This window comes from Alligator mississippiensis, chromosome 1 (genome assembly GCF_030867095.1).
Source record: "Alligator mississippiensis isolate rAllMis1 chromosome 1, rAllMis1, whole genome shotgun sequence".
Classification (NCBI taxonomy): Eukaryota; Metazoa; Chordata; order Crocodylia; family Alligatoridae; genus Alligator; species Alligator mississippiensis.
In genome coordinates, this window is record NC_081824.1 from 307,499,257 (window position 1) to 307,522,346 (window position 23,090).

The 23,090-nt window shown below is 42.0% G+C and overlaps 1 protein-coding gene across 1 annotated transcript in view; it reads left to right on the plus strand.

The window, feature by feature from the left end:
* CFAP47 (cilia and flagella associated protein 47) overlaps window positions 1-23,090 on the plus strand; it is a 773,444-nt gene that overhangs the window by 698,557 nt on the left and 51,797 nt on the right. The window contains exons 61-62 of the mRNA XM_059724382.1: window positions 12,488-12,659; window positions 13,858-14,019. Coding sequence (XP_059580365.1) covers window positions 12,488-12,659; window positions 13,858-14,019 — 334 coding nt within the window. The remainder of the gene's footprint in view (window positions 1-12,487; window positions 12,660-13,857; window positions 14,020-23,090) is intronic.

Consider the following 23,090-nt stretch of genomic DNA (forward strand, 5'->3'; position numbering starts at 1 on the left):
CATTGGTCAGCAAACATATTACAAATCAAAATATCTCACTCCTCAGGCTTCCTTCAGAAAATCCACTGCTGATACCTTGCCCTACACAAATGCTCATGCAGACCATATTTGTAGGAGGAATAAACTGGTCCTATCTAGGGCTACTGGGCCTATATGTCAGGCCTCTTCTGTCGGGCTTAATCCACTGAGCAGGGCAATCCAAGTTTTTACAATCAGTTCAATTAGATCTCCCCATTTCCATTCTTAGTAGTCCTGAGCATAAGCACCATTACTTAGCGTGCATGTGTTCCTCCATCTATCAATTCATTTGAACAGTCTCATAACAAACATAAATCAATTCAACAGGCATGTATTGTCTTTGGGGTCAATTCCCCTCTCTCTGTCTATCAATTCCTTTCTTTAGCAGTTCCAAAGAGAACTGAAAAATGAAGAATCAATTTAAGTCCTTTCATGCATCTGGGGTGGATCCCCCCTATAGATTTACTTTAACATCCCTGAAAACAAGCAAATCAATTTGAAAATGGAAACAAACACTCATGGCCAGCTCGTTACCCAAAGCTGTCATTCATCTCCTTGGGCACCTATTTCACGCCAGAGCTTCAACTTTCTCCAGGTGTGCCTCCCCAATGCTCTGGCAATGGTCCACAGTCTGGTTGGTGGTCCTCTGACCACACTTGCTGGTTGCCATGTACCCCCTTGCCAGAGTCGACCGCAGGCAGACACCGGCAGGAGAGTCCTTTGGCATCTCCTCTGCTGGGACACTATGGTCTCTCCCCAGCTACCCATCTCTGGGGCTGGAAGTACTTCTTCGGGCTTTGCTGCTGCCCATCTAGAGCAAGCACTGGCTCTGAAAACATGGCATGGTACTCTGGTCCCCAGCAGTGTTCCTTTCTCTGCCTAAGTGAAGTTGAAGAAAAGGGTCTCCCTCAAGCTTCCTTCCATTCCCAGGGCTTTTCCTCCCACACATAGCCTTCAATTTGGTCTCTCTTTGGTTCTCAAGGTGTTTACTGATGTATTAATATCTCAAGTAACTTTTCAGATATCCAAGAGAATTCATCTTTCTAAAATGACATTTCAATGAAAACAAATTGAAAACAGGAAATGGAGCAAAATGCACTAAATGCTTTTCATCTGTGTGGAATTGTGGGGCACTTTCTGATGTGTTGTGATTAGAACACATCGAATCTACTGAAGTGTTCTAATCAAAACGCTCCAGCATGCTGCAGTGTCTCCTGGATTCAGCATCCTGTGTTTCTAAATGGTGGTGGGGGCACTTTAACTAAAGCTCATTGAATTAGCTTATATAATTATACAATTTTCTGCAAAACTAGTCCTTTACAGTAACTATAAACATTTTTAAAAATGTAATTGTTTCTAACATACCGTTCCTCATAAGTCAGCTTTACCTTTTTATCTCTCAGTTATTATGAAGCGTGGGACACTGAATACATGGAATGCTGCAGGTATTTTAGCATGGCTCCTGAGATCCACTCTAGTTAAAACACACCGCTCCCCACCCCACCAGCCCTGGAGCAAGTGTATAGTCACCCATGGCTTTGGGATGAATTTCAGACTGGTCTATCTTTTTACCACAAATAATTACATACTCTGGATCCTAGTAAACCTAGTTTAAAAAAATATATATTTAGAATATATTTAGAAAAACAAATGGTTTCAAAACTATATAGAAGGAAAATCAGCTAAGATACAGAGTCAATTGTACTTGTGAATTTTTCAACAGAAAATATATTTTTCTAAACAGTCACCTAAATCAGAAACCTTAAAAATCCTTGTGTAGTTGATACAAAATCAGTTCTTCAGGAAATAATTTGTAATTATAAAGAAGAGAAAAGATTATGGGCAGGTGGTTTATTGATAAATCAGAAGTAACAAAATAAAAAGACCACTTTTATTAATTATTAAATTGTTAACTATTTTGAAATCATTACTGAAAGAGAAAAAGTTAAAGTTGACTTATGAGGAACGGTATGTTAGAAACAATGTTAGAAATCATTGCGTTTTAAAAATGTTTATGGTTCCTGTAAAGAACTAGTTTTGTATAAAATTGTATAATACTATATGTAACAAAAGACAAATGTATTGATTGTATAACAGATATTTCATTGTTTATGGGAGTCCAATTGCCTCCTCAGAAATTTCTGTACATTTTAAAGATGAAAAACAAAATTATAAACATGCAAAGTGGAAAAAAAAGACAGAAAGGTCGGGGGGGAGGTATAGAGGGAAAGATGCAGGAAAGAAGGGAATAGAGAAAGAGAATGGACAAAACCAAGAGAGGCGCAGCAACAAGGAAAGTAGTGTTGAGCAGCAAAGTGACCATAACTGTAGAGGCCTTGGGATCAAATGGTAAAGGTACCTAGTCCCCACGGGCAACAATAGTGTCTAGGAGCCTGGGACCATATTTTTTTTTCTTTTTCTTTTTTTTTTTAACCACATATGTTTGCCATCTTACACTATTTTTGCTTTTTGCATTATGGTAGCACCTTGGAGTTTTCTGTCATAGCATAAAGATAGTTCCTCCTAAAGACTTTACAGTGAAAAAGGCTGTTGCTCTAGAGCTCTCCCAGGAAGTTTTCTATTGATCACAAAATGTAAGTTTGACAAAAAAAGTTAACACAGTTATATGGACTGACCTAATTATTGCCTCTGATAGCAGAAACAATAAAAAGAAACACTACCCATTTGGAATCCAGCATATTTACTCAAATCCAAGATGAAGATTTTCCCCATTCAAAATGGGGGCAGAGGGGTTTGTTTTGGATTCACCTTGGCTCAGTCTACTAGCCCAGGGCTACATCAACCCAGTTCAACATGCTGCAGAAGGGCTGGCTGGGGCATGAGGGAGCTCCAGTGCAGGGCTAGCCAGCAGGCAGCCCCCACACTGAAGCACCTGTGTGCCCCAGCTAGCCCCGTTAGTGACTGCAGATATGCTATAGCAGAGTAATAAACGCTGCACCAGAATAGTATTTGTATTTACAAGTACTATCCTGCTGTAGAGTTAATTAGTTCCCCGCAGCCTAATAGGGCTGCATATTTAGACACAAGATGTTTACTGTGGAGCTAATTAGCCTACTCCACAGTTAATGTCTCGTGTAGACATGCCCACTGTTAAGAGTGGTTCCAGTTCCATTCCTTCCGAGGCACGGAGACCATGGAAGTTCTGGCCCCTAACTAGTCATTACAGCAGTGACCCAGGGCCAGAGCTGCTGCTGCCTCTGTGTAACCAGGCAGGGGCCAGATCTTCCATGTGCTGTGTGCCCCAGGAGGGAGTGGAACAAGAGCCATGCTTGACAGTAAGCAGCTGGGAGGATTGGGGGCACAAGCACGGGGAGGCAGGCAATAGCAAGAGGTGGCTGGGGGTGCAGACATAATGGGTGGGGGGCAGGCTGCAGTAGGGACAAGGGCGGGCAAGGGGACTGCCTCCCCCCTGCCACCTGTTCCTCCCCACTACATTTCCTGCTCCTCCTCCCCCCCCACCTCTACTTTCCCCCTGTAGCACTGGGGGATACGGATTTAAGGTGACACTCTGATATTTAGATTCTATACAACAATAATGATAAGTAATTCAAATTAAATTAAAGCTAATTTACTGGGTAAATACAGTAGTCAGTTTAAAAAACACAGAATGAAAAGCAGATTCAGACATATAATATCTGACCCCATGCCCTTCTGGTTGTTTTGTGACTACATAATCACTTTTCTTCCTCTCTCTTGTGATGTGTAAAGTATGTGTACAACAAGAGGAAAAAATGAGATCTTGTCAAAAAGTTTTGTTAAATACTCAAAATAAGCCAAAAAACAACATGAGGGGGGAAAAATTGCCCCATTGCAATATAAGTGTAATTTCAATATAAACATAATTATATATTAGCTTATGACATTTATTTTTAACGTGGGGAAGAAAAGAAAAGAAGTACATCAAACCAGAAGTTCCTCCAACTTTAAATGGAAGTCAGTGGGAGTTCAAGAATTCAGAAAGATACTTTCAGAGAAGCAGAATTACATTGTCAGTAATTTCCCCTTCTCTAAAGAACTCTATATCTTCACTCCTGGAAGCAAGTAATTCAAAGGATATCCTAAAAGAAAAAAGAAGTAGTAATAAGCACTTCAATCAGCAGCATAAAAAATTCTAATGCCAGCAAGACAGCAGAAAGGTTATAACTTCATCTGGGTACCTAAATACAGATTTAGAGAAGTGATTTTTTTAAAAATTTGACCAGCACATTTAAGAGAAATATTGCTTTTTCTGTAGTTCTCACAATTCGTTCTTTTGGTAAGTGTTAAGTGTAGTCAGTCACTCTACAGGACATTACGCATACAGAAGACAGTACAATCCTTGCCTTGAGGACTTTTTTATATGAATCTGACAAATAGCCTATTTCAGACATGTGAACTGGCAGGCTGATGATCCTGTCTCGGAGTTGCAGAGATATTTTGGGGAAAGAGTTTCTAAAGCCATGTAACAGAAATGACTTAAAGAGGGAGTCGAATGGTGACAAGGAAGTCACTAGATGCATAAGACAAAGGCAAGTATGAAAGGCGGATGTGAGAGCTTACACAAGAAATGTTCAGGAGGATGCTAGGATAGTAGTCAATGGGACATGAAGTACAGGAAACCCTCACTACTCATGGGTTTGGCATTTGCGGTTTCAAATATTTGCAAATGCCAAACCCGCTTCTTAAATACACTTAAAGGAGCTCCTCAAGAGCTCCATGCTTGCCGCTGTTGGGCTCCTACCACTGCGCTCCTGTTGTTGCCAGAGCAGCCATGCCCCCCCTAGCTGCTGGGGGCACAGAGTTCATGAACGCAGACGGTGCTCATGAATGCAGTGCCTTATTTGCGGATTTTGCCATTTGTGGGGGATATGAGAATTTATCCCCCACGAATGGCAAGGGTCACCTGTAGATTAGAATATATGATTTGGAGTGGAGTTATAGAGGGCCTTGGAGATCGGGTTAAGAAGTTGTGATTTGATATGGAAAGTGAAAAGAATTTGAGAGGAAGAAACATAAACATCACAGCAGCTGAAGATTTCTCATAATTTCACTGAGGATCAAATGATGTGTTAAAAAAGGTAATGTTATGGTGATTATCCAGGAATTTACAAGAGGCAAGGGTTTCTTAGGACCATATCTTTTATTGGCCGAACTGTGTACTTGGGATACTTAGACAAGCTTTCGAATACAAGACATTCTTCATCAGAAACAGGGTGGTCTATGTTTTAGTTTCTTTTGATTTTCCTAAAAAAATCTGCTGTATCAAGTACTTTTTATGAATATCCTATCTAAGACTTGAATAAAAATGACAGACATTTCACAAAGTTAAGGAAACTTGCCACGTTTTCATATTCAGGTTCTATAGTTGTCCTGACAAATTTTGCATGCACAGATGTTGCATACACATGTACTGAATTTTGGAAATCCTCAGTTACTGATAGGGTAGAGTAATGAGTATTTTGGAGAAAGGAAGAGAAAAATATTTAGAAGCATGACATTTTAGAGTAAAGAGTTTTTGACAATACAAGATTCACCTGGTCATAACTTTGACAGAACCAAGCCAAAATAATATTGCCATTTCTCATTTAAATAACTCTAGCAATTTGTTTTGAAGCAAAGAAATAACATTTTAAAATATGGTTTTAATGTGACACTCCACCGTTTGTACTGTGGAGGCATATATATCTATCTCTATCTCTCAAGATATAGAGATAGAGATAGATATACATGCTAAATCCTCAACATATGATCAAGTTTATAATATTTATCTTGGAGGACTTATGCATGTTTTTCCTATTTTCCTATTTCAACGTGCGCCCAAAAGGTAAAACTGAAGCACTTGTAAATACAGCCATGAAGAAAAATTAAAAGTTAAGAGATTAAAAAAAAAGGATGATTATAGTGAAGCTTCTATATCTGTATTGAAACACTTAAAACTGGAGAGCACACAGAAGCATTTAGCACACCTGCATTTCTCAGGTGAGCTAAACCGTTCTTCAGATACTGGCAAAGAGGCTAAAGCCAAAATTTGTTCTTTGAGCTGTTGGTTGACTGCCTAAACTGCAGTGTTGTGAATCTCACAATACTGGTGTTAGTGGTGCACCTAAGCAGAAAATGTATTTAATCCTCATAGGAAATTATTCCTCAGTACTGGGTGCATCTACATGGCACACTTTACTGTACATTAGACTAGTCTAATGTGCAGTAAAGTGTCACCATCTACAAGTGTGCAAGACTTACAGTGCAGTAAATTAGGCTAATGCACCATTTGCTAATACCAGGAAACACAGGTACTAGATTAATAGTGTGTTAGCTACAACGCACTGGTGCATACGTAGACGCTGACTGGGAGCAATTTGCAGGGGGCTTGCTGCTAGGCCTGTGTGAAGTAGCTAGTATTCACTTCGGATTCAGCCAATTTGGGGGACGGTGATTCGATTTGGTGACTTGAATCACTGTCCCAAATCGATTTGGCTGAATCTGATTCGGAGATTTAGCCACAGCCAAATTGGCCAAATCTCTGAATTGGCCCTATCCCCTGTCAATGGCTGCCCCACCCGCCCCAGCTCCCGGCTCTGAAAAAAAAAATCCCCCACTCACCGGCTGCTGTCAGTTAGGGGGTGATTCCCACTGCCCCCCACTGCCCCATGCTTGGTGGGGGGCCTCTGCCATGAGCCCCCAACCCCTGCCCACTCTCCCAGGCCCTGCCATGGCTGCCCTGCCTGCCCCAGCTCTTTAAAAAAAAAGAGCCCTGACTCACCAGCTCCTGCCAGGTGGGGCGAGATCCTTGCTGCTCTCCATTGCCCTATGCCATGTGGGGGACTCTGTCATGAGCCCCCAGAAGCCTGGAGGCCACTGCAACAACTGGTGAGTGTGAGGGAGTTGTGTTTTTTTTTAAGGTGGGGGTTGGGGAGCTCATGACAGAGCCCCCCCACATGGCATAGGGTAGTGGGGGGCAGTGGGGTCACCTCCCTGCCTGGCAGCAGCCAGTGAGTGGGGGATTTTTTTTAAGAGCTGGGGCAGGGTGGGGCAGCCATGGGGGGCTGGGACAGTGGATGGGGGCCAGTGTGCACTCAGGGGGACTGGGGGAGCAGGCAGTGGATGGGTCCTGGCAGGGGTCTCCCCATGGTCCCCTACCCACTTCTCCATATCTCCCTCCTCCACCCCCTACTTACGAACACAGAATCTGGGTCCAGCTCCCTGCAGCAGCCAGCAGGGACTGCCTGAATCTCTAAAGTTCTCCCAACCTTTTCCAAACTGATTTGGAGAGCTTCGTATCTTTTAATTGGTCTCCTGAGTTGACTTGGATTTGGAGATTCGGCAGTCAAATTGGGCCAAATCTCCTGTGAATCAAATCAGCACCCGAAGCTTCGCACAGCCCTACTTGCTGCTGGCAGGCAAGAGGGGGCTTGCTGTCTAGCTAAGCCCAAACAGGGGGAGCTGTGCCAGGTCAAGGGGCAGCTGTCTTCCCATCATGTGGGGATCAGGACTCATGCCAATCCCCACATGGCTGGGAGAGCTGTCCAGATGTGGCAGAGGTGCTGCCCATCAACCATGTGGAGATCAGGAGCTTCCTGATCCCCACAAGGCTAGCAGGCAGCATCCCCACCAAGCAAGGAAGGCTCTCCTGGCTACATGGGGTTCAGGACCAACCCCTGTGCCCCCTAACAGCTCCAGGGCTAGCACCTGGGGGAGCCTGGAGCTCCACATGGTTGCTGCAAGAGGGCACAATTTGCTCCCAAGAGGGGCACACATGTAGACATGTACCCTGGAGTGCTTTAATGAGCCTGAATTTTCTGTGAAGAAAATTCAGGTGCATTAATTGCATGTGTAGATGTGCCCACTGTGTTCCATGGTCTGGGCTAAGGAAGAAGGAGCAGTATTGGTCATCAAGCACTTTGAAAGATAATATTACAATTGCTATTTAACAAGAGAGGAAACTGAAGCACAGACAGATGGAATGGCTTCCCCAAGGCCATGCAGCAGATCAGTGGCTTAGGGACTAAAAACAATGTGGGTGCTGTCCATTGAATTATCTTCCTTCCCTTCATTTTGAAAACAGGGAGTCAGCTCAGTGGGCTGCATTATACTGCTGATTATCTATTTTGCAATTTGTGTTAGTGAAAGTGGAAAATATATTGGGCAGGAAAAAGAGAGTGATGATTTTTAGAAGCAAAAGTTATGATTGATTGAAGCCAATTTATGGTCTTTTTAAACCAGGTGTAAAATTGTGATGAGTAAAAGCTGCACATGCACTTAACTTTGACAATATTTTAAAAGCATTAAAGTCCCTTCCCCCAGTCATTTGTTTATTATTTTAATGAAAACTGGAACCTTTAAGTGATAAGAGAACGCTGATCATTTAAGTTAGTCATGCAATTTGGACAATTTTTGGGTGATGATACACAACCTTTTTTGCCTCTAGCAGCTGCCACTTAGTTGAAGCAGCATGTGTGTCACAGAACTGTCTAGAAACAAATATTAACATATTCACAGGGGGTTTCCATAATATGATAATATGGTAGTCTTTAGGGTTTGCAGCTCTGATGAAAATCTAATTACATTTTTCTGTTTTGAACAGCCGTAAATTAGATTTGCAGTGCAGATTCACAGGCAGCTAAGGGACCAGCAAAAAGGTTTAACCTATTTTCACTTGGCACTTATAAATTCATTGTTTCTTGTTAGACATTGTAAATATTAAAATATTTTGACTGAATGCTTAGCATGATCATAGAACAGCTTAAAAAACAGCTAGCCCTGAAAAGAAAAAAAATATTTAATCACTTGTTAGTAAAAGTGAAATATTTGATACTTTTGTGGAATGCAAAGCAAACATTTTTTTCAGAAACTAAAAGCAGAATGTAATTCACAATTTACCAGATACCGCATCTTCTTCCAATCGTCTGAACTGTGTGAACTATACAATAAGCATCTTCTGTGCGGTATTGTGCAATTTGACTGCTAAAAGAAACATCTGCTCAGCAGTTGCAATTTTCCCTCTGTGGTAGACTCCAAATGATGTCATCCTTTCTCTCCCATGCTAAGTTAATTTTTATGTCTGTATCTTCGTGTTTTGGCATTTGTGTAGAGAAATTATAACAGGCCTTGAGCTGTCTTAATTTGAGTGCGGCACACCAACAACTTACAAAACATTGCTTTGGAAAAGGATGGAACTGTACTCAGCAAAGAGCAAGAAAACATGGGGGAGAAGGGGAGACAAAAAAAAAATCCTAAGGACTTCATAAACGAGAGAAGTGTGTGTGTGTGCACGCATACATATCTTGCTGGAATTTTTTTGCTGCCGGGCACCACATATACATGTGCAACCAGGACCGCAGCATGTTGAGCCAGGTCAAAGCAGCCCTGGCTGGCAGGGGCTAGTCAGCAGGTAGTTCCTGCACTGAAGCACCCTTGTGCCCAGGGCCATCCCTGGGGGCGGGGGGGGGGGGGGTGAATAGGGGCAACCACCCTGGGCCCTGTGCTTTGGGGGGGCCCCATGGAGCCAAGCAGAGCAGCAGTGGCATGGAGCTGGGCAGAGCAGTGGCTCTGTGTCCAGCTGCTCACTACCCTGCCTGCCGCTGACAGCAGGTCTGGAATTGGCTTCTTCAGGTCCAGGGCCCACATGTGCTGATTTGCCCCGGGCCCCACACCCTGCTCAGGTCACCTCTGCTTGTGCCCCAGCCAGCCCTGTAGGCACCTATACATGCATTACTGTGCAGTAAATAACATAGTCACAGGATAGTACTTGTATTTACAAGTACTAACCTACAGCACCATTTATTAGTTTACTGTAACCTAATAGAGCTGTACATTTGGATGTGGAGTCTACTGCAGAACTAGTTAGGTAGCTTTGCAGTAAATGTTTCATGTAGATGTGTCTGGTGACACAGTTCATTCATAATTGATGTGGTCTTCCACAACACTCTCGCAGGCAAGCTAAGCAAGTATGGGCTCGATGAATGGATGGTAAGGTAGGTAGAAAACTGGCTGGAGCATTGGGCTCAGAGAGTAGTAATTAATGGCTCAATGTCTAGTTGGCAGGCAGTATCAAGTGGAGTGCCACAGGGGTCAGTCCTGGGGCCAGTTTTGTTCAAAGTTTTAATCAATGACGTGGAAAATGGCATAGCATGCACCCTCAGCAAATTTGCAGATGACACCAAGGGGCTTGTGGCGGGGCGGAGGAGAAGGAATAGTAGATACACTGGAGGTTAGGTCTAGGATTGACAGTGACCCAGGCAAATTGTAGGATTGGGCCAAAAGGAATCTCATGAGGTTCAACAAGGACAAGTGCAAAGTCCTGCACTGAGGATGGGTCAATCCAATGCACCAAGACAGTCTGGGGACAGACTGGCTGGGCAGCAGCTCTGCAGAAAAGGACCTGAGGGTTACAACTGGGGGTTACAGTGGACAGTAAGATAAGTATGAGCCAGCAGTGTGCCCATGTTGCTGCATTGGTAAGTGTGTTGCTAGTAGGTCAATGGAAGTGATTATTCCTTTCTATTCAGTGCTGGTGAGGCCACATCTGGAGTACTGTGTCCAGTTTTGGGCCCCCCACTACAGAAAGAATGTGGACAAATTGGAGAGAGTCCAGAAGAGAACAACAAAAATAGTTGAGGGACATGACTTCTGGGGAGAGGCTGAGGGAACTGGGCTTATTTAGTCTAGAGAAGAGGAGACTGAGAGGGGATTTAATAGCAGCCGTCAACTACCTGAAGTGGGGTTCAAAAGAGGATGGAGCTAGACTGTTCTCAGTGGTGGCAGATGACAGAACAAGGAGCAACCGTCTCAAGTTGCAGTGAGAGAAGTTTAGGTTAGATACTAGGTAGAATTTTCTCACTAGGAGGGTAGTAAAACACTGGAACAGGTTACCCAGAGAGGTGGTGGAATCTCTATCCTTGGAGGTTTCTTAGACCTGGCTAGACAAAGCTTTGGCTGGGTTGAGCTAGTTGGGGGTGGTCCTGTTTTGAGCAGGGGGTGGGACTGGATGACCTCCTGAAGTCCCCTCCAACCCAAATTTTCTATGATTCTCTATGAGTCCCCGCTCTACCAGCACAACAACCACTGCACAAGCATGAACTGCACGGCCGACAGCCAGCCCTCCCCACACTTCTCTTGGCAACACAGGGCCTCAGCAAGGATGCCATGCAGCCTGGGACAGTATGGTTCATCCCTGCTTCATATGGCTGTCCTGCTTTGAGCAGGGAGTTGGACTAGATGGCCTCCTGAGGTCCCTTCCATCCCTACTTTTCTACAATGATTCTATGATCTAGTTCAAAACTACAGTATCATAAACTTAACTTGCACAGAATTTATATACTCTCAGCCTATATATATTGTGAGTCGTAGCCTGCTGCCTACTGATGGTAAGTTCCACTTACAGCTGTGCAACTCCTTCCCTTAAAAATCCAAGAAAAAGATTTAGTTATTAAGTATACAGGTTTTAACTTATGGAATACCAAGGAAACAGTATATTTTCATAGACAGTAACAGAAGTTCTAATTGTCTCTCAGATTAACTAAATGGTGAAATGGAGCATCTTCCTTAAAAATGAGAGAGTGAAGTTTTTAGTTCACTTTGAGCAGTTTTACAAATAGGCAAAACTGCAGTAAGTTTGCTCCTCTGAGAAAGCCATATTGTGTGGAGACCAAAAGACTGTTTTAATGAAAGTAAATATACATAACAGATTTTCAGCCTTAACGCATCTCAGTAAGCAGTGCAAGCTCAGCAAGTCTCTTGAGATGCATATGCCTAAATAGGACTAAATCTTCTGCAAATTTACATGATGATTTTAAAAGGATTTTGATCATCAAAACGTGTGAGTCTTTTAAATGGATCGGCAACATAACTAAATGACAAGTATAAAAAAGGAAGTCCCCTTCCATAGAGCCCATTGTTACATACTCAATTTTTCCAGAGGCTGATGTTTTTACCAGCTCTCCTATTTGCTTCTTGATATTCAGTTGGTTACTCCTGGAACATTGGTTTGTGGCTTTAAAATATGTTCTGTAGTGGATGAGAAGACACGCTGCTTAGTGACATGGTTGCTATTATTCAGTACAGAAACCATTTCTCAGCTAGGCAGCCAGCACTAACATCATTGTTCGAATGAAGGATGATTTTATAGTGTCCCAGTGGCAGCAGCCACAACGAGTGTCATGGTCTTCCATCCTACATTTGGCTGATCACCCAGAAATAACTTTTTCAGCTATTTGTGTAGTAACCAGAGTATTCCACACTACTGAATATTTTAACTCTTTATTTTTGTCTGTAGTTATCCATCCCATCATAGAAAGTAGTACATTTAAGCTAGTAGGTAGTAATCACTCCACTTTTAGGTTCATACCTGTTCAGTAAATTATATATCATACTCAGTACTAAGAGGCATTCTTGCAATTGAAATTTTACTAGACAGCCAAATGATTGAGTTAAGAATGTATACAAAATGATCTTTTCTTCTTGTGTCATTTAGGGTTTTCTACAACAGATGAATTTTTATATGAAATTCAATATAAATCCAATAAAGTTAAATCTCAGCTTGAGTCTTCAGTAGCTATAAATCTAGTGCAAAAGGATCGGAATGCAGAATCTGGAATTATAACACTGATCTTCAATATAATATTTGCACCTAACAAACCAATGAGGTATGTCTGTGTTCTCAAACCTGTACAAAATCTAGATTGTCTCTACTCCGTGTAGATGAGGCTAAAAAGCCCCTGTCCTTTCACTCCTATCTCACATCCCTGTTCTATTACTTTATCTCCTCTCCATATTTTCCTTCTAATAACAAATATTTTGAAGGTGCTTGTTTTTTCTTCCCGTAGATGTCTTAATGCAGGCTGAAGTGTTTGTTGAATTATGCTCTGATCTAAATATACATCACTGTACTTAGTACGAAAGGATCACTAGAAATGTGAGAGCATCAACTAAGAACCACTTGCAGTCTCAATCCAAATAAAGTACCCAGTGGAGATAGGGGAGCCTATCTGTGTTGAAGAATATTTAATATATTTTTAATATACTTTTAATTTTACTTAATATTATATATCTTTAATATATGTTTTTATACTTAAATATGTGTGACCCCCCCCCCATTGCTGATTGGTGGAGGGGCCCCATTGTTCACTGCCTGCACCTGAAACCACAGCTACGGTTTTCACTTCCTGACCGTCAGGCATGGGTGGTGAATGGCCCCGCCACCAATCACCAATGGGGGAGGAGGGTAGTGCATGGGGGAAACTCCAAGGTTAAAGAAGCTGACATGCCGTGCACTTCTGGCACGAATTCCAGTGATCCCTACGGATGTAGCTAAGAACCATAAAAGCATTATGTATGGGATGGAAAGGCTGCACTTGACTTATCTCAGAACCCACAGCACACACTGTCTCATCAGTTTTATCAGAAGCATATATGAATCTTAATCAAATCATAAATATTTGGTTCTAATTTACCATTGCCCAGATTCTCCTCTCTCACCAGCGTAAATCAGGAGTAACTCCGGAGTACTATATGAGAATATAAAGTACCAAGAAAAAAGAATCACGCCTCATGACTGCACCGATTCTTTGCCTCTTCATTTAATCCTTTTCTAGTTAAATAAGCATACAAAAACCAAGCATTGCTGTTTAGCGGGCATACCATTCCAAAGTAAGATGAATAATACAGTAGAATGTGTACAATAATTTTTGTATTCCAATTTACAGCCCAACTTTATTTTCACTATAATACCCACTAGTTCTATAGCCATGAAGGGTTATTTTCACTCTGAACATAGATTTGCTTTTCATTATGCTTTAGAGTTTACTTTCTTTTGTAATGAATATTTTTAACTTCCTTTCTAAGGAATTCAGCAACCCTGATGGTACAATGTACTACAGGAGGTATCTGGAAGTTTCCAATACTGTTAATTGCTACTGAGCCAGATGTGGATGATGTCATCAATATTGAAGCAGCTGGCTTAAACAAGGAATCACTAGTTGGCTTTAGGCTTACAAGTCAGACAAGGTAATGACATCAAAGCAACACACACACACACACACGTGTGTTTGAATATGTCCTATGGGGTTGGGCAGGTAGACAATCATGGATTTGGGAAAGGGTAGTTACTACCCACTACCCCCCTCAGAACCACCATATACCAATAATGCAGGAAAAATGTGAGACCTGAGACTGGTAGAAAGCAGAGGCATTTTATCCATGTGGGGTGTTTGTTCTGACCCAAAGAGATGATTTGTAGAATACAATTTATCCCTGGTATTTGATCATCAGATGGGACAAACTGATCTGATACAACAGTAAGAAACCCATGGTATGTGACATTATGAAGCTGACCCAATCTTGTTACTAAATTAGGTCTCTTTAAAAAGTTGTGTTGCTTCCCTAAATTGTGGAAGTGTACCACTCAGTTAGAAATTTTTCTTTTGCTTTTATTATATAAGAAGTCAAAAGTCCACCTCTAATATGCTTTTTAATTAGATAATATCATTTTATCGGAGTTCATTTCCTTTTCCATCTTCAGTACCATTTTCCTTGGTGGTATAAAAATAGTAATGTCTTTTTTATGAGTCCTGTAGAAGATTGTCAGTAGTAATCTCAGTCTGATTTTAAAATAATTAATTCCCAGGATTTTCTTATAATTGTATAATAGTATTATGTAAAGTATATATTCTTCTCCAGTATAGTGCAAGAAAGTGAGATTAGCTGTGAGGTTTCTATTCCAGTAATTTAAAACTATTGAAAAAAAGAGCTAGAAACAAAAGTATAAAACTAGTATTTAATCGGTTCATGGGTGTCTTTTTTTACTGAATAAAATTGCAGATAAATTAATAAATATATATATTTTAAATATATATCTATATTTGTCATCATTGCAACCCTAGAAAGAAAAATATGCCTCGGTCCATCTTGCTCTTTTTTTTAAAGAGCTTACTTCCAAAAGTTGAATATGGAGATGGGCAATTGTTAGAGGTTTGGATGGCTGTCAGGACTGATGTTTTCTCAAGATATTGCTAAAGGCACATACAATGATATTCAAGTTACCAGCTTCAATAGACTAGGCTGTTTCAGGAACCAAAGTGAAGAAATTGCCCTAGCAATGCCATAATCTGCTCGTAGGTGTTTGATAGTAGTGAAGAGATATAATGTTCTCAGAAAAGGCATAATGAAGTCTGAATCATTACAGTTATATAAAAGGAAGAGCTGTTTATGCAGGACAGGTTTCTTTCCCTGTCAGGCAAACTATAACCTTCTTTTACATGGAAAGGATTTCCCTCCAATATCCATGTTCAGTACATAGAGGATGACCTCTGTACTACACTGTAAATTGTGCCAGCAGTTGTTTCCAAGCTTCCAAAGCATGTAGGTATTTTTGTTTGATTATTATTTGTTGGGGAAGAAGTTCACTTGGGAATGAAAAACCTCATCACCTACAATTTAGTATGCAGGATACTCTTTGTTCGTTTTAAAGTTTTAAACAATTAATTTCACAAGTAGCCTATATATTACAGATGTAATTTATTGCTTGAATAACTTAAATGACTTCGAGTTTTAAAAAAAACATAAAATATAAGACATAAATTAAAAGCTGAATGTGGGATATGGAGCATCATCTTGTACAATGTAACTAAGGAAATTGCACAGTGTATTAATCTGAAGTTTTGTCTGAATAAGGATTTGTAAGCCCAAACTCAAGGAGTAATCATTTTTAGGATTTTAGGATTTTTAGGATTTAGAAAATCAAAACAAAAAAACCCTTTTCATAATGGTTAGCTTCTGCCAATATTAGTTGCACTTAATAGTACTTTATGGCGTATATTGTATAATTTCTTTCAGTGAAACTACTCCTCTAGTAAGATGCTGTTTATGATGAATAATAATATCAAAATATGGTCTTCTACACTAAAGAAAGTGGGAATACACATGGAGTAAGGGACACTCAGTATGAGGAAGGGCTGATTTGGCTAACAGAAGGCAAAGAATTCAAAGATTAAGTAAATTTATTCAGCTTCCTTAGGCTTAGGCAAATACCTTTCTTAAAGAATAATTGGCCATGCAGTGCATTTAAATACATTTACTTAAGATACATGAGTGAGTTCCTGTGATCCAGGGATCATTATCAGTCCACGGAGGACTTACTGATAGCTCACTGGAGACATGGAAGGTCACATGGTTTTCACTTGTTTTTTCCACCTTCATCTGCTGCTTTGTGTATCTAAGTTCTTCCTTGAGGCTTTTTCTGCCCCTCACCTAAAGGACACAATACTTAAAACATTAAAGGCAGTTCAAAGTGCATTAATTATTTTTCAAATTACTTTTCCACATGCATAAATTACTGTAGTTCTTTTAGGGATGTTACACAATAGTAAATGGACGAGGAATTGATCTACAAGACATACTCTATTAATAAATGAGAACCTTTGTAACTGTTAAAATAAATATATAGATATAATATAAAAATTATACCCCACCCCCACATTAGGGCTGCCAAGTCTGTTTGAATATATTCCTAGACATTTCTAGAAGGCCATCATGCCTGCAATGCACAAACACACAACATGAACATGCCAGTGTACTTATCAGTACACTGGCATGCATATACAGTATCAGTTACAGATTATGGTGCTTAGACTTTACATCAGGAAGGCAAATTTTAAAAACCCACTGGACTCTTGTATAAATTGGATTCAACATTTAATATTTATTTTAATGAATGCCGTATCATTTATCTCCCAGGTGACTCTGAGCAGTCTCCTGGAGATTTATATCTAATTCCTGGACACCCCAGGGCAATCCTGGTGGGTTGGCAACCCTACCTTACAGCCAGTTTCTCAACAGAAATTCACAACTTTATCTGAATTGGTCTTACTTGATCTGATGTAGGTATCGGAAAAGTAGTTACCATTTTAAATGCAGAAAATGAAGCACAGGTTTGGCCAAGCCCTTACAATGACTCAGCGACAGAGTTGAAATTCATTAGGATTCTAATCATTTTACTCATATTCCGCTGCTCTAACTAAAAGGTTAAGGACCATAGATGTGTGTGCAGAAGCTGAGAAGGTACATTTGTGTCTGTGCAGAAGTCTGAATCAAGTGTGCTATCCTACTAATAAAAGGGCTTTTAAAGAGACTATGATGTCTAGTGCTACTAATGGGAACGTTTCTCCTTTTTCCCGTTTTTCAGGAAATCTAATAAAGCAAATTCAGGAAACAGGCACTATGTTGTAGGCTGCATGCTGTCAGATGTGCTTTGCTTTGTTCTTTTAGGCAGTCCAGAGGCAATGGTCAGGGGTTTTGACTCTTGTTCTTCTGTACTAATCCATGCTGGCTGTTTCTGATCACCTTGTTCTCAAGGTATTTTCAAAATAAATTCCTTGAGGGCCTTTTCCATGATCTTTTGGTATCACAGTCAGGCTAACTGGTCTGCAATTCCCCAGATCCTCCTTCTTCCCTTTCTTAAACCTGGGCATTATATTTGTCCTTTTTCAGTCCTCCAAGACCTCACCCATCTTCCATGCAAATGGCTCTGAAATTGCCTCAGCCAATTCCTTCAATACCTGAAGGTGCATCCCATCTTGCTTTGCCAACTTGAAAGCATCTAGTTCTCTAAATAATTTCTAACGCATTCTTTTACAATTCTGGGATATTTGTCTCCTTCCCTATCCTTCCTGCCAACTGCACTCATCATCAGGTAGCTGCTAGGTTAGCCAACCTTTGCCAAATAAGTCTGAGCAGCCAATTAAAGGAAATCAGTATAGTTAATATTAGGGGTGCACCTATAGAGATTTTTGAGGCCGATACCAATACCTGATTGTTAAGGAGGCATATCAGCCCATACCGATCTGGTTTCCAATACCAGCCTGGCAGCTTGAAGAGCAGTGTCCAGCTGGTAACTGTTGTGGTGGAAGGGGTGGGGGGAAGGAAGAGGCGTAGGGGGCAGATCAAGGTCCCTGTTGTGAGGGAGGAGTGGGTCTGGGCCTGGGACAGGTGCTGGGACAAGTGCTGTCCAGTTGGGGTGGGGCAGGCATGGGACAGAGCCATGGCTTGTCCAGGGGATGCGGGAAGGGGTGCAGGGCAGCTCATCCAGCACTTGCCTGCTCGTCTGGTGGCCCCCACTGCTGGTCCCGCCACTCATCCAGGAAAGCATGGGGGGAAGAGTGGCGTGTGCCCCCGGATCTGGATAGGGCAGGGTGGGCTGGGCTGGGCTGGGCTGGGCTGGGCCGGGGTTGAGTGGTTAGGGCAGGTACTCAGGAAATGAGAAACCTGGGTTCTAGGACCTGCTCACCCATAGGGGTGTTTGAACCTGAATCTCTCTGAGTACATCTACGTGTGCTACTAACACACAGCAATAAACTATGGTGTAAAGTGCGCCAGAGTTTATTGCTCCCAGGTGCTGCATTTGGACGTGTATCCAGGACCTCAGCACATTGAGCCAGGTCAGAGCAGCCCTGGCTGCCAGGGGACCCAGGTGGTCAGCCTGAAAGCCTGGGGCTGCTCTGACGTGGCTCACTGTTCTGCATAGGGCTGACTGGGACACGAGGGTGCTGCAGTGCAGGGCTAACAGGCAGGCAGGCCTCTTGCTGAAGCACCCTTGTGCCCTAGCCAGGCCCGTCAGCATCTACATGTGCATTGCTGCACACTAAAGAACTCGGCTGCAGGGTTGTACTTGTATTTACTGAGGCAGATTTAATTTGTTTCCTAATACGGCCACATGTGTAGATGCTGAGACTTTACTGCAGAGTCAATTAGGCACTTCTGCAGTAAAATTCTCATGTAGATGTACCCTTTTTGCTATGAGGACAATGCTTTAAACCATTCAGTAAGTCAGTGAGTGTGAGCCCAGGAGAAAGAGAATAAGACAGCATGTGGGTGGCTCAGTGAGATGCCTGTTGACTTGAAAAGGAATAGGCTCTGGGTTCTATCAAAGTATAAAGGAGGGGCCAAAAGTGGCCAGCTGGACAGCTAGAAAACTGCCTATTCTATTTAGACTTGTAAAGAGAAATAGAATTCTATCCTTTGGCTGTTCTTTGGGTCTATTGGTCATATTTCTAATTTCAAAGGTGTGCATGTTTTCTATGCCTTCAGAATTCCAAAGGGAAAAATGAAGCCTACTTTCCATTAGCAGCTTTGAAAAATACCTGTTTTTCTGCTATATTTCATTAAAATGATCAGTATGTTGCAATTAGGTATTCTATAAGAAAATGTGAACGCTCTCGCTCTCTCTCTCTCTCTGTATATATATATATACTGCTGATCTTTTTTACAATTCTGTGACATTCTGCCATCATTCCAGAGATGTAATTAGAAATCTTCATATTAGTATTTCCCACATAGTGGCACCTGCAAAGTAAAAATATTGACTGAGCTTCATTTTTTTCCTATATAAAGTGCAAATGTTGATAATGGAAAATGTAAAGAAGGATTTTCTAAAAGCTTATGATCATGCTTTGTAGTGTTTGATGTTTAGTATACTAAGTCTTAGGATTTGCTATTGTGGAAGAAGTTAACACCAATATTTCCTTAATACCGAGAAAAATAAAAAGGAAACTTTACCTTCACAAAGAAGGTGAAAATCTTTGATTTACTTATACTTTAGGAACATGAGGCAGCAAAGCCTCTATGTCACTCCAGTACAATAGAACTGCTATATTTAAAATAATCCTGTGACTCAGTTACTTTACCGTGTGTCACTGTTTTTTGCAGGTTCAGAAATTCAGAGCTATCGTTCAAAGGCTGCAGGATCATTAAATATAAAATCTGTCCTTGTGTCTAAGGCCCAGGTTTTAGATTGATTGATTAAGCTTAAGTTGCTTTCAGATAGGTACATAATATAATCAGTAAGGATAAATGATGGGGACTTGGCAATTCACTTGTGGTATGTCATCATTTTGTGAAAAGTGTCCATCATTTATGTAGCCCTTGTGAAATAACACTTCACTTTCTAGAATTTCACAATATCTAATATCAAGATTTTGTAGATATGTAAAAAATTGAAGGTTATCAGACAGCTATTTAGAATGTCCATCGGCAATTCTGCCATAATGAGTTTTACTTGCAGTAATTGAACTATTTTTGGACACTGCAGCATCTTGCAAGCATTATCTCCCTATGGACTTTAATGTCTTCTGATGATTAATATAGGTTAATCTTCTCTGGCTGAAAACAGGTATATTTAGGCAAAATTTCTATGGCTTTCCTTGAAGAAAATGGCCTAGATTATATTCCACTTCAAAATCTCAAAGTATTAAATGTTCCATTATCAACATTTGCACTTTATGGCCTGGTGACGAGACCACTGTCATGGAAGGTAGCATAAGGGCATGAGTGACTGGTGCATCCTAAATCTGGGGGGCACCTGCAGAAGCCGCCAATGGCCTGGCCCTGTCAGGGGGGGCACCAGCCCTACCAACAGCATCTGTGTTGGCTGTCGGGGGGGACACGTGCACCCCCATGCACCCCCTACCAGTCAGCTATGCACAAGGGTCTGGCTTTTATTTCCAATACTATTTATGTATGTTATCCACTAGCCATGTCTACACAAGACAGTGATTGCGCAATCATTACTGTGCAGTAATTTAGTATAACAAGTACTAAATGTATAAATGAGTTTGTGTTACTTCTGCCCCAGCCTAAATGACTTCACAGTAACCCGAGTTACTTCAAAGTAGTGCTAATGAATGCCTTTTTTGTGATGTGACTTTACGGTAGCCTAATACTATTGTGCATTAGTGTTGTGTCATGGTTTTTGCCACACAGATTTCATAGACATTAGGGCTTGAAGGGACCTCGGGAGATCATCGAGTCCAGCCCCCTGCCCCAGGGGCAGGAAGTCAGCTGGGGTCAAAGGATCCCAGCATGATAAGCATCCAAATGCTTCTTAAAGGAGTCCAGAGTAGGTGCTTGCACCACCTCTGGAGGGAGCCTATTCCAGGTGTTGGGGGCTTTGACAGTAAAGAAGTTTTTCCTTATATCCAGCCTAAAACGGTCTTGGAGGAGTTTGTGACTGTTGGTCCTTGTCATCCCTTGGGGTGCTCTAGTGAACAGACGTTCCTCCTGATCCTGATGCATACCCCTTATGTACTTATAGGCTGCCACCAGGTCTCCCCGAGCCTGTGCTTTTCCAGGCTGAAGAGCCCCATGGCTCTCAGCCTCTCTTCATAAGGCCTATTCTCTTGCCCTCTGATCATGCACATGGCTCTCCTCTGGGCTCTCTTAAGCTTCTCCACATCCTTCCTGAATTGTGGAGCCCAGAATTGGATGCAGTACTCCAGCTGTGGCCTCACTAAAGCCGAGTACAGTGGAAGGATGACATCCTGAGTTTTATTTGAGAAGCACCTATGGATGCAAGCCAGAGTTTTGTTTGCTTTACCAGCTGCAACATTGCGTTGGTAGCTCATGTTCATCTTGTGGTCAATCATGATCACAGCCTATCCTTCAGTGTGGGCTCTCTACCCCAAAGTTTAGTATCATCAGCAAACTTGGCCAGTCCACTTCTGACACCTGTATCCACATTGTTTCATAGATTTCATAGACATTAGGGCTGGAAGGGACCTCGGAAGATCATCAAGTCCAGCCCCCTGCCCCAGGGGCAGGAAGTCAGCTGAGGTCACAGGATCCCAGCAAGATAAACATCCCATTTTCTCTTGAAGGTGTTCAGAGTAGGTTCTTGAACCTTCTCCGATGGCAGGCTATTCCAGACCTCGGGGGCTCGGACAGTAAAGAAATTCTTCTTTATGTCCAGTCTGAAATGGTCTTGCAGGAGTTTATAACCATTCGATCTTGTCATCCCTTGGGGCACTCTGGTGAACAAATGTTCCCCCAGATCCTGGTGAACACCCCTGATAAACTTATAGGTGGCCATCAGATTTCCCCTGAGCCTGCGCTTTTCCAAGCTGAAGAGTGCCATAGCTCTCAGCCTGTCATTGTAACGTCTGTTTTCCTAACCTCTGATCATGCACGTGGCTCTCCTCTGCACTCTCTCAAACTTCTCTACATCTTTTTTGAATTGTGGCGCCCAAAACTGAACATAGTACCTCAGCTATGGCTTCACTAAGGCTGAGTACAATGGGAGAACAATGTCCTGGGATTTGCTCGAGAAGCATCTATGGATGCAAGCCAGCGTTTTCCTCGCTTTACTAGCCTCAGCATCACACTGAAGGCTCATGCTCATCTTGTGGTCAATCATGACCCCCAAGTCCCTTTCATCCATAGTGCTAGCCAGTGTAGCACTGCCGGGCCTATAGGGATGCTGCAAGTTTTTCTTTTCAAGCTGGCGAACCTTGCATTTTTCAGTGTTAAACACCATCAGGTACTCATTGGTCCATTTTCTGAGCTTGTCAAGGTCAGCCTGGATCGCCCTCCTGTCCTCAGGTGTGGATGCTTTACCCCAAAGTTTGATATCATCAGTGAACTTGGCTAGTCCACTTCTGACTCAAATGTCCACATCATTAATGAAGATGTTGAACAATATAGGTCCAAGGACAGAGCCTTGAGGGACCCCACTGGAAGATCCATGCCAGGTGCTGGGCTATGATGCTAGCCAGCTCCTTGAGTACCCTTGGGTATAGATTGTCAGGGCCGGCTGACTTGAAGGTGTCCAGCCTCTCAAGGTGTTCCTTCACAAGGTCAGCATTGATGAAGTGCAAGGAATCTCCCTTATCTGGGCCTCCCTGTCCTGTAATAGGCAGGGGAGTCCCATGGGATTGATGAAAGACCGACGCAGGGGAACCCATTTAGTAGGTTGGCTTTTTCCTGGGAGTCGATTGTCAGTTGTCCCATTTGGTTTATCAGGGGTCCAATGTTACCTGTATTTTTCTTCCGACTCCCCATATATCTAAAAAATGACTTTTTACTGTCCTTGATATGTGTAGCCAGGTGGAGTTTGGTTGCAGCCTTGGCTTTCCTGGTTCTCTCCCTATAGGTATGGACCAGTACAGAACAATCTTCCTTTGTGGTGATTCCTATCTTTCATCCTTTATAAGCCTCTCTTTTTTGACTTAGGAGGTCCATGAGTTCCCTGGTGAGCCAAGGGGGTTGCTGTGCCTTTTTGCTACCTTTCCTCCAAGATCCCTTGTGCCTCC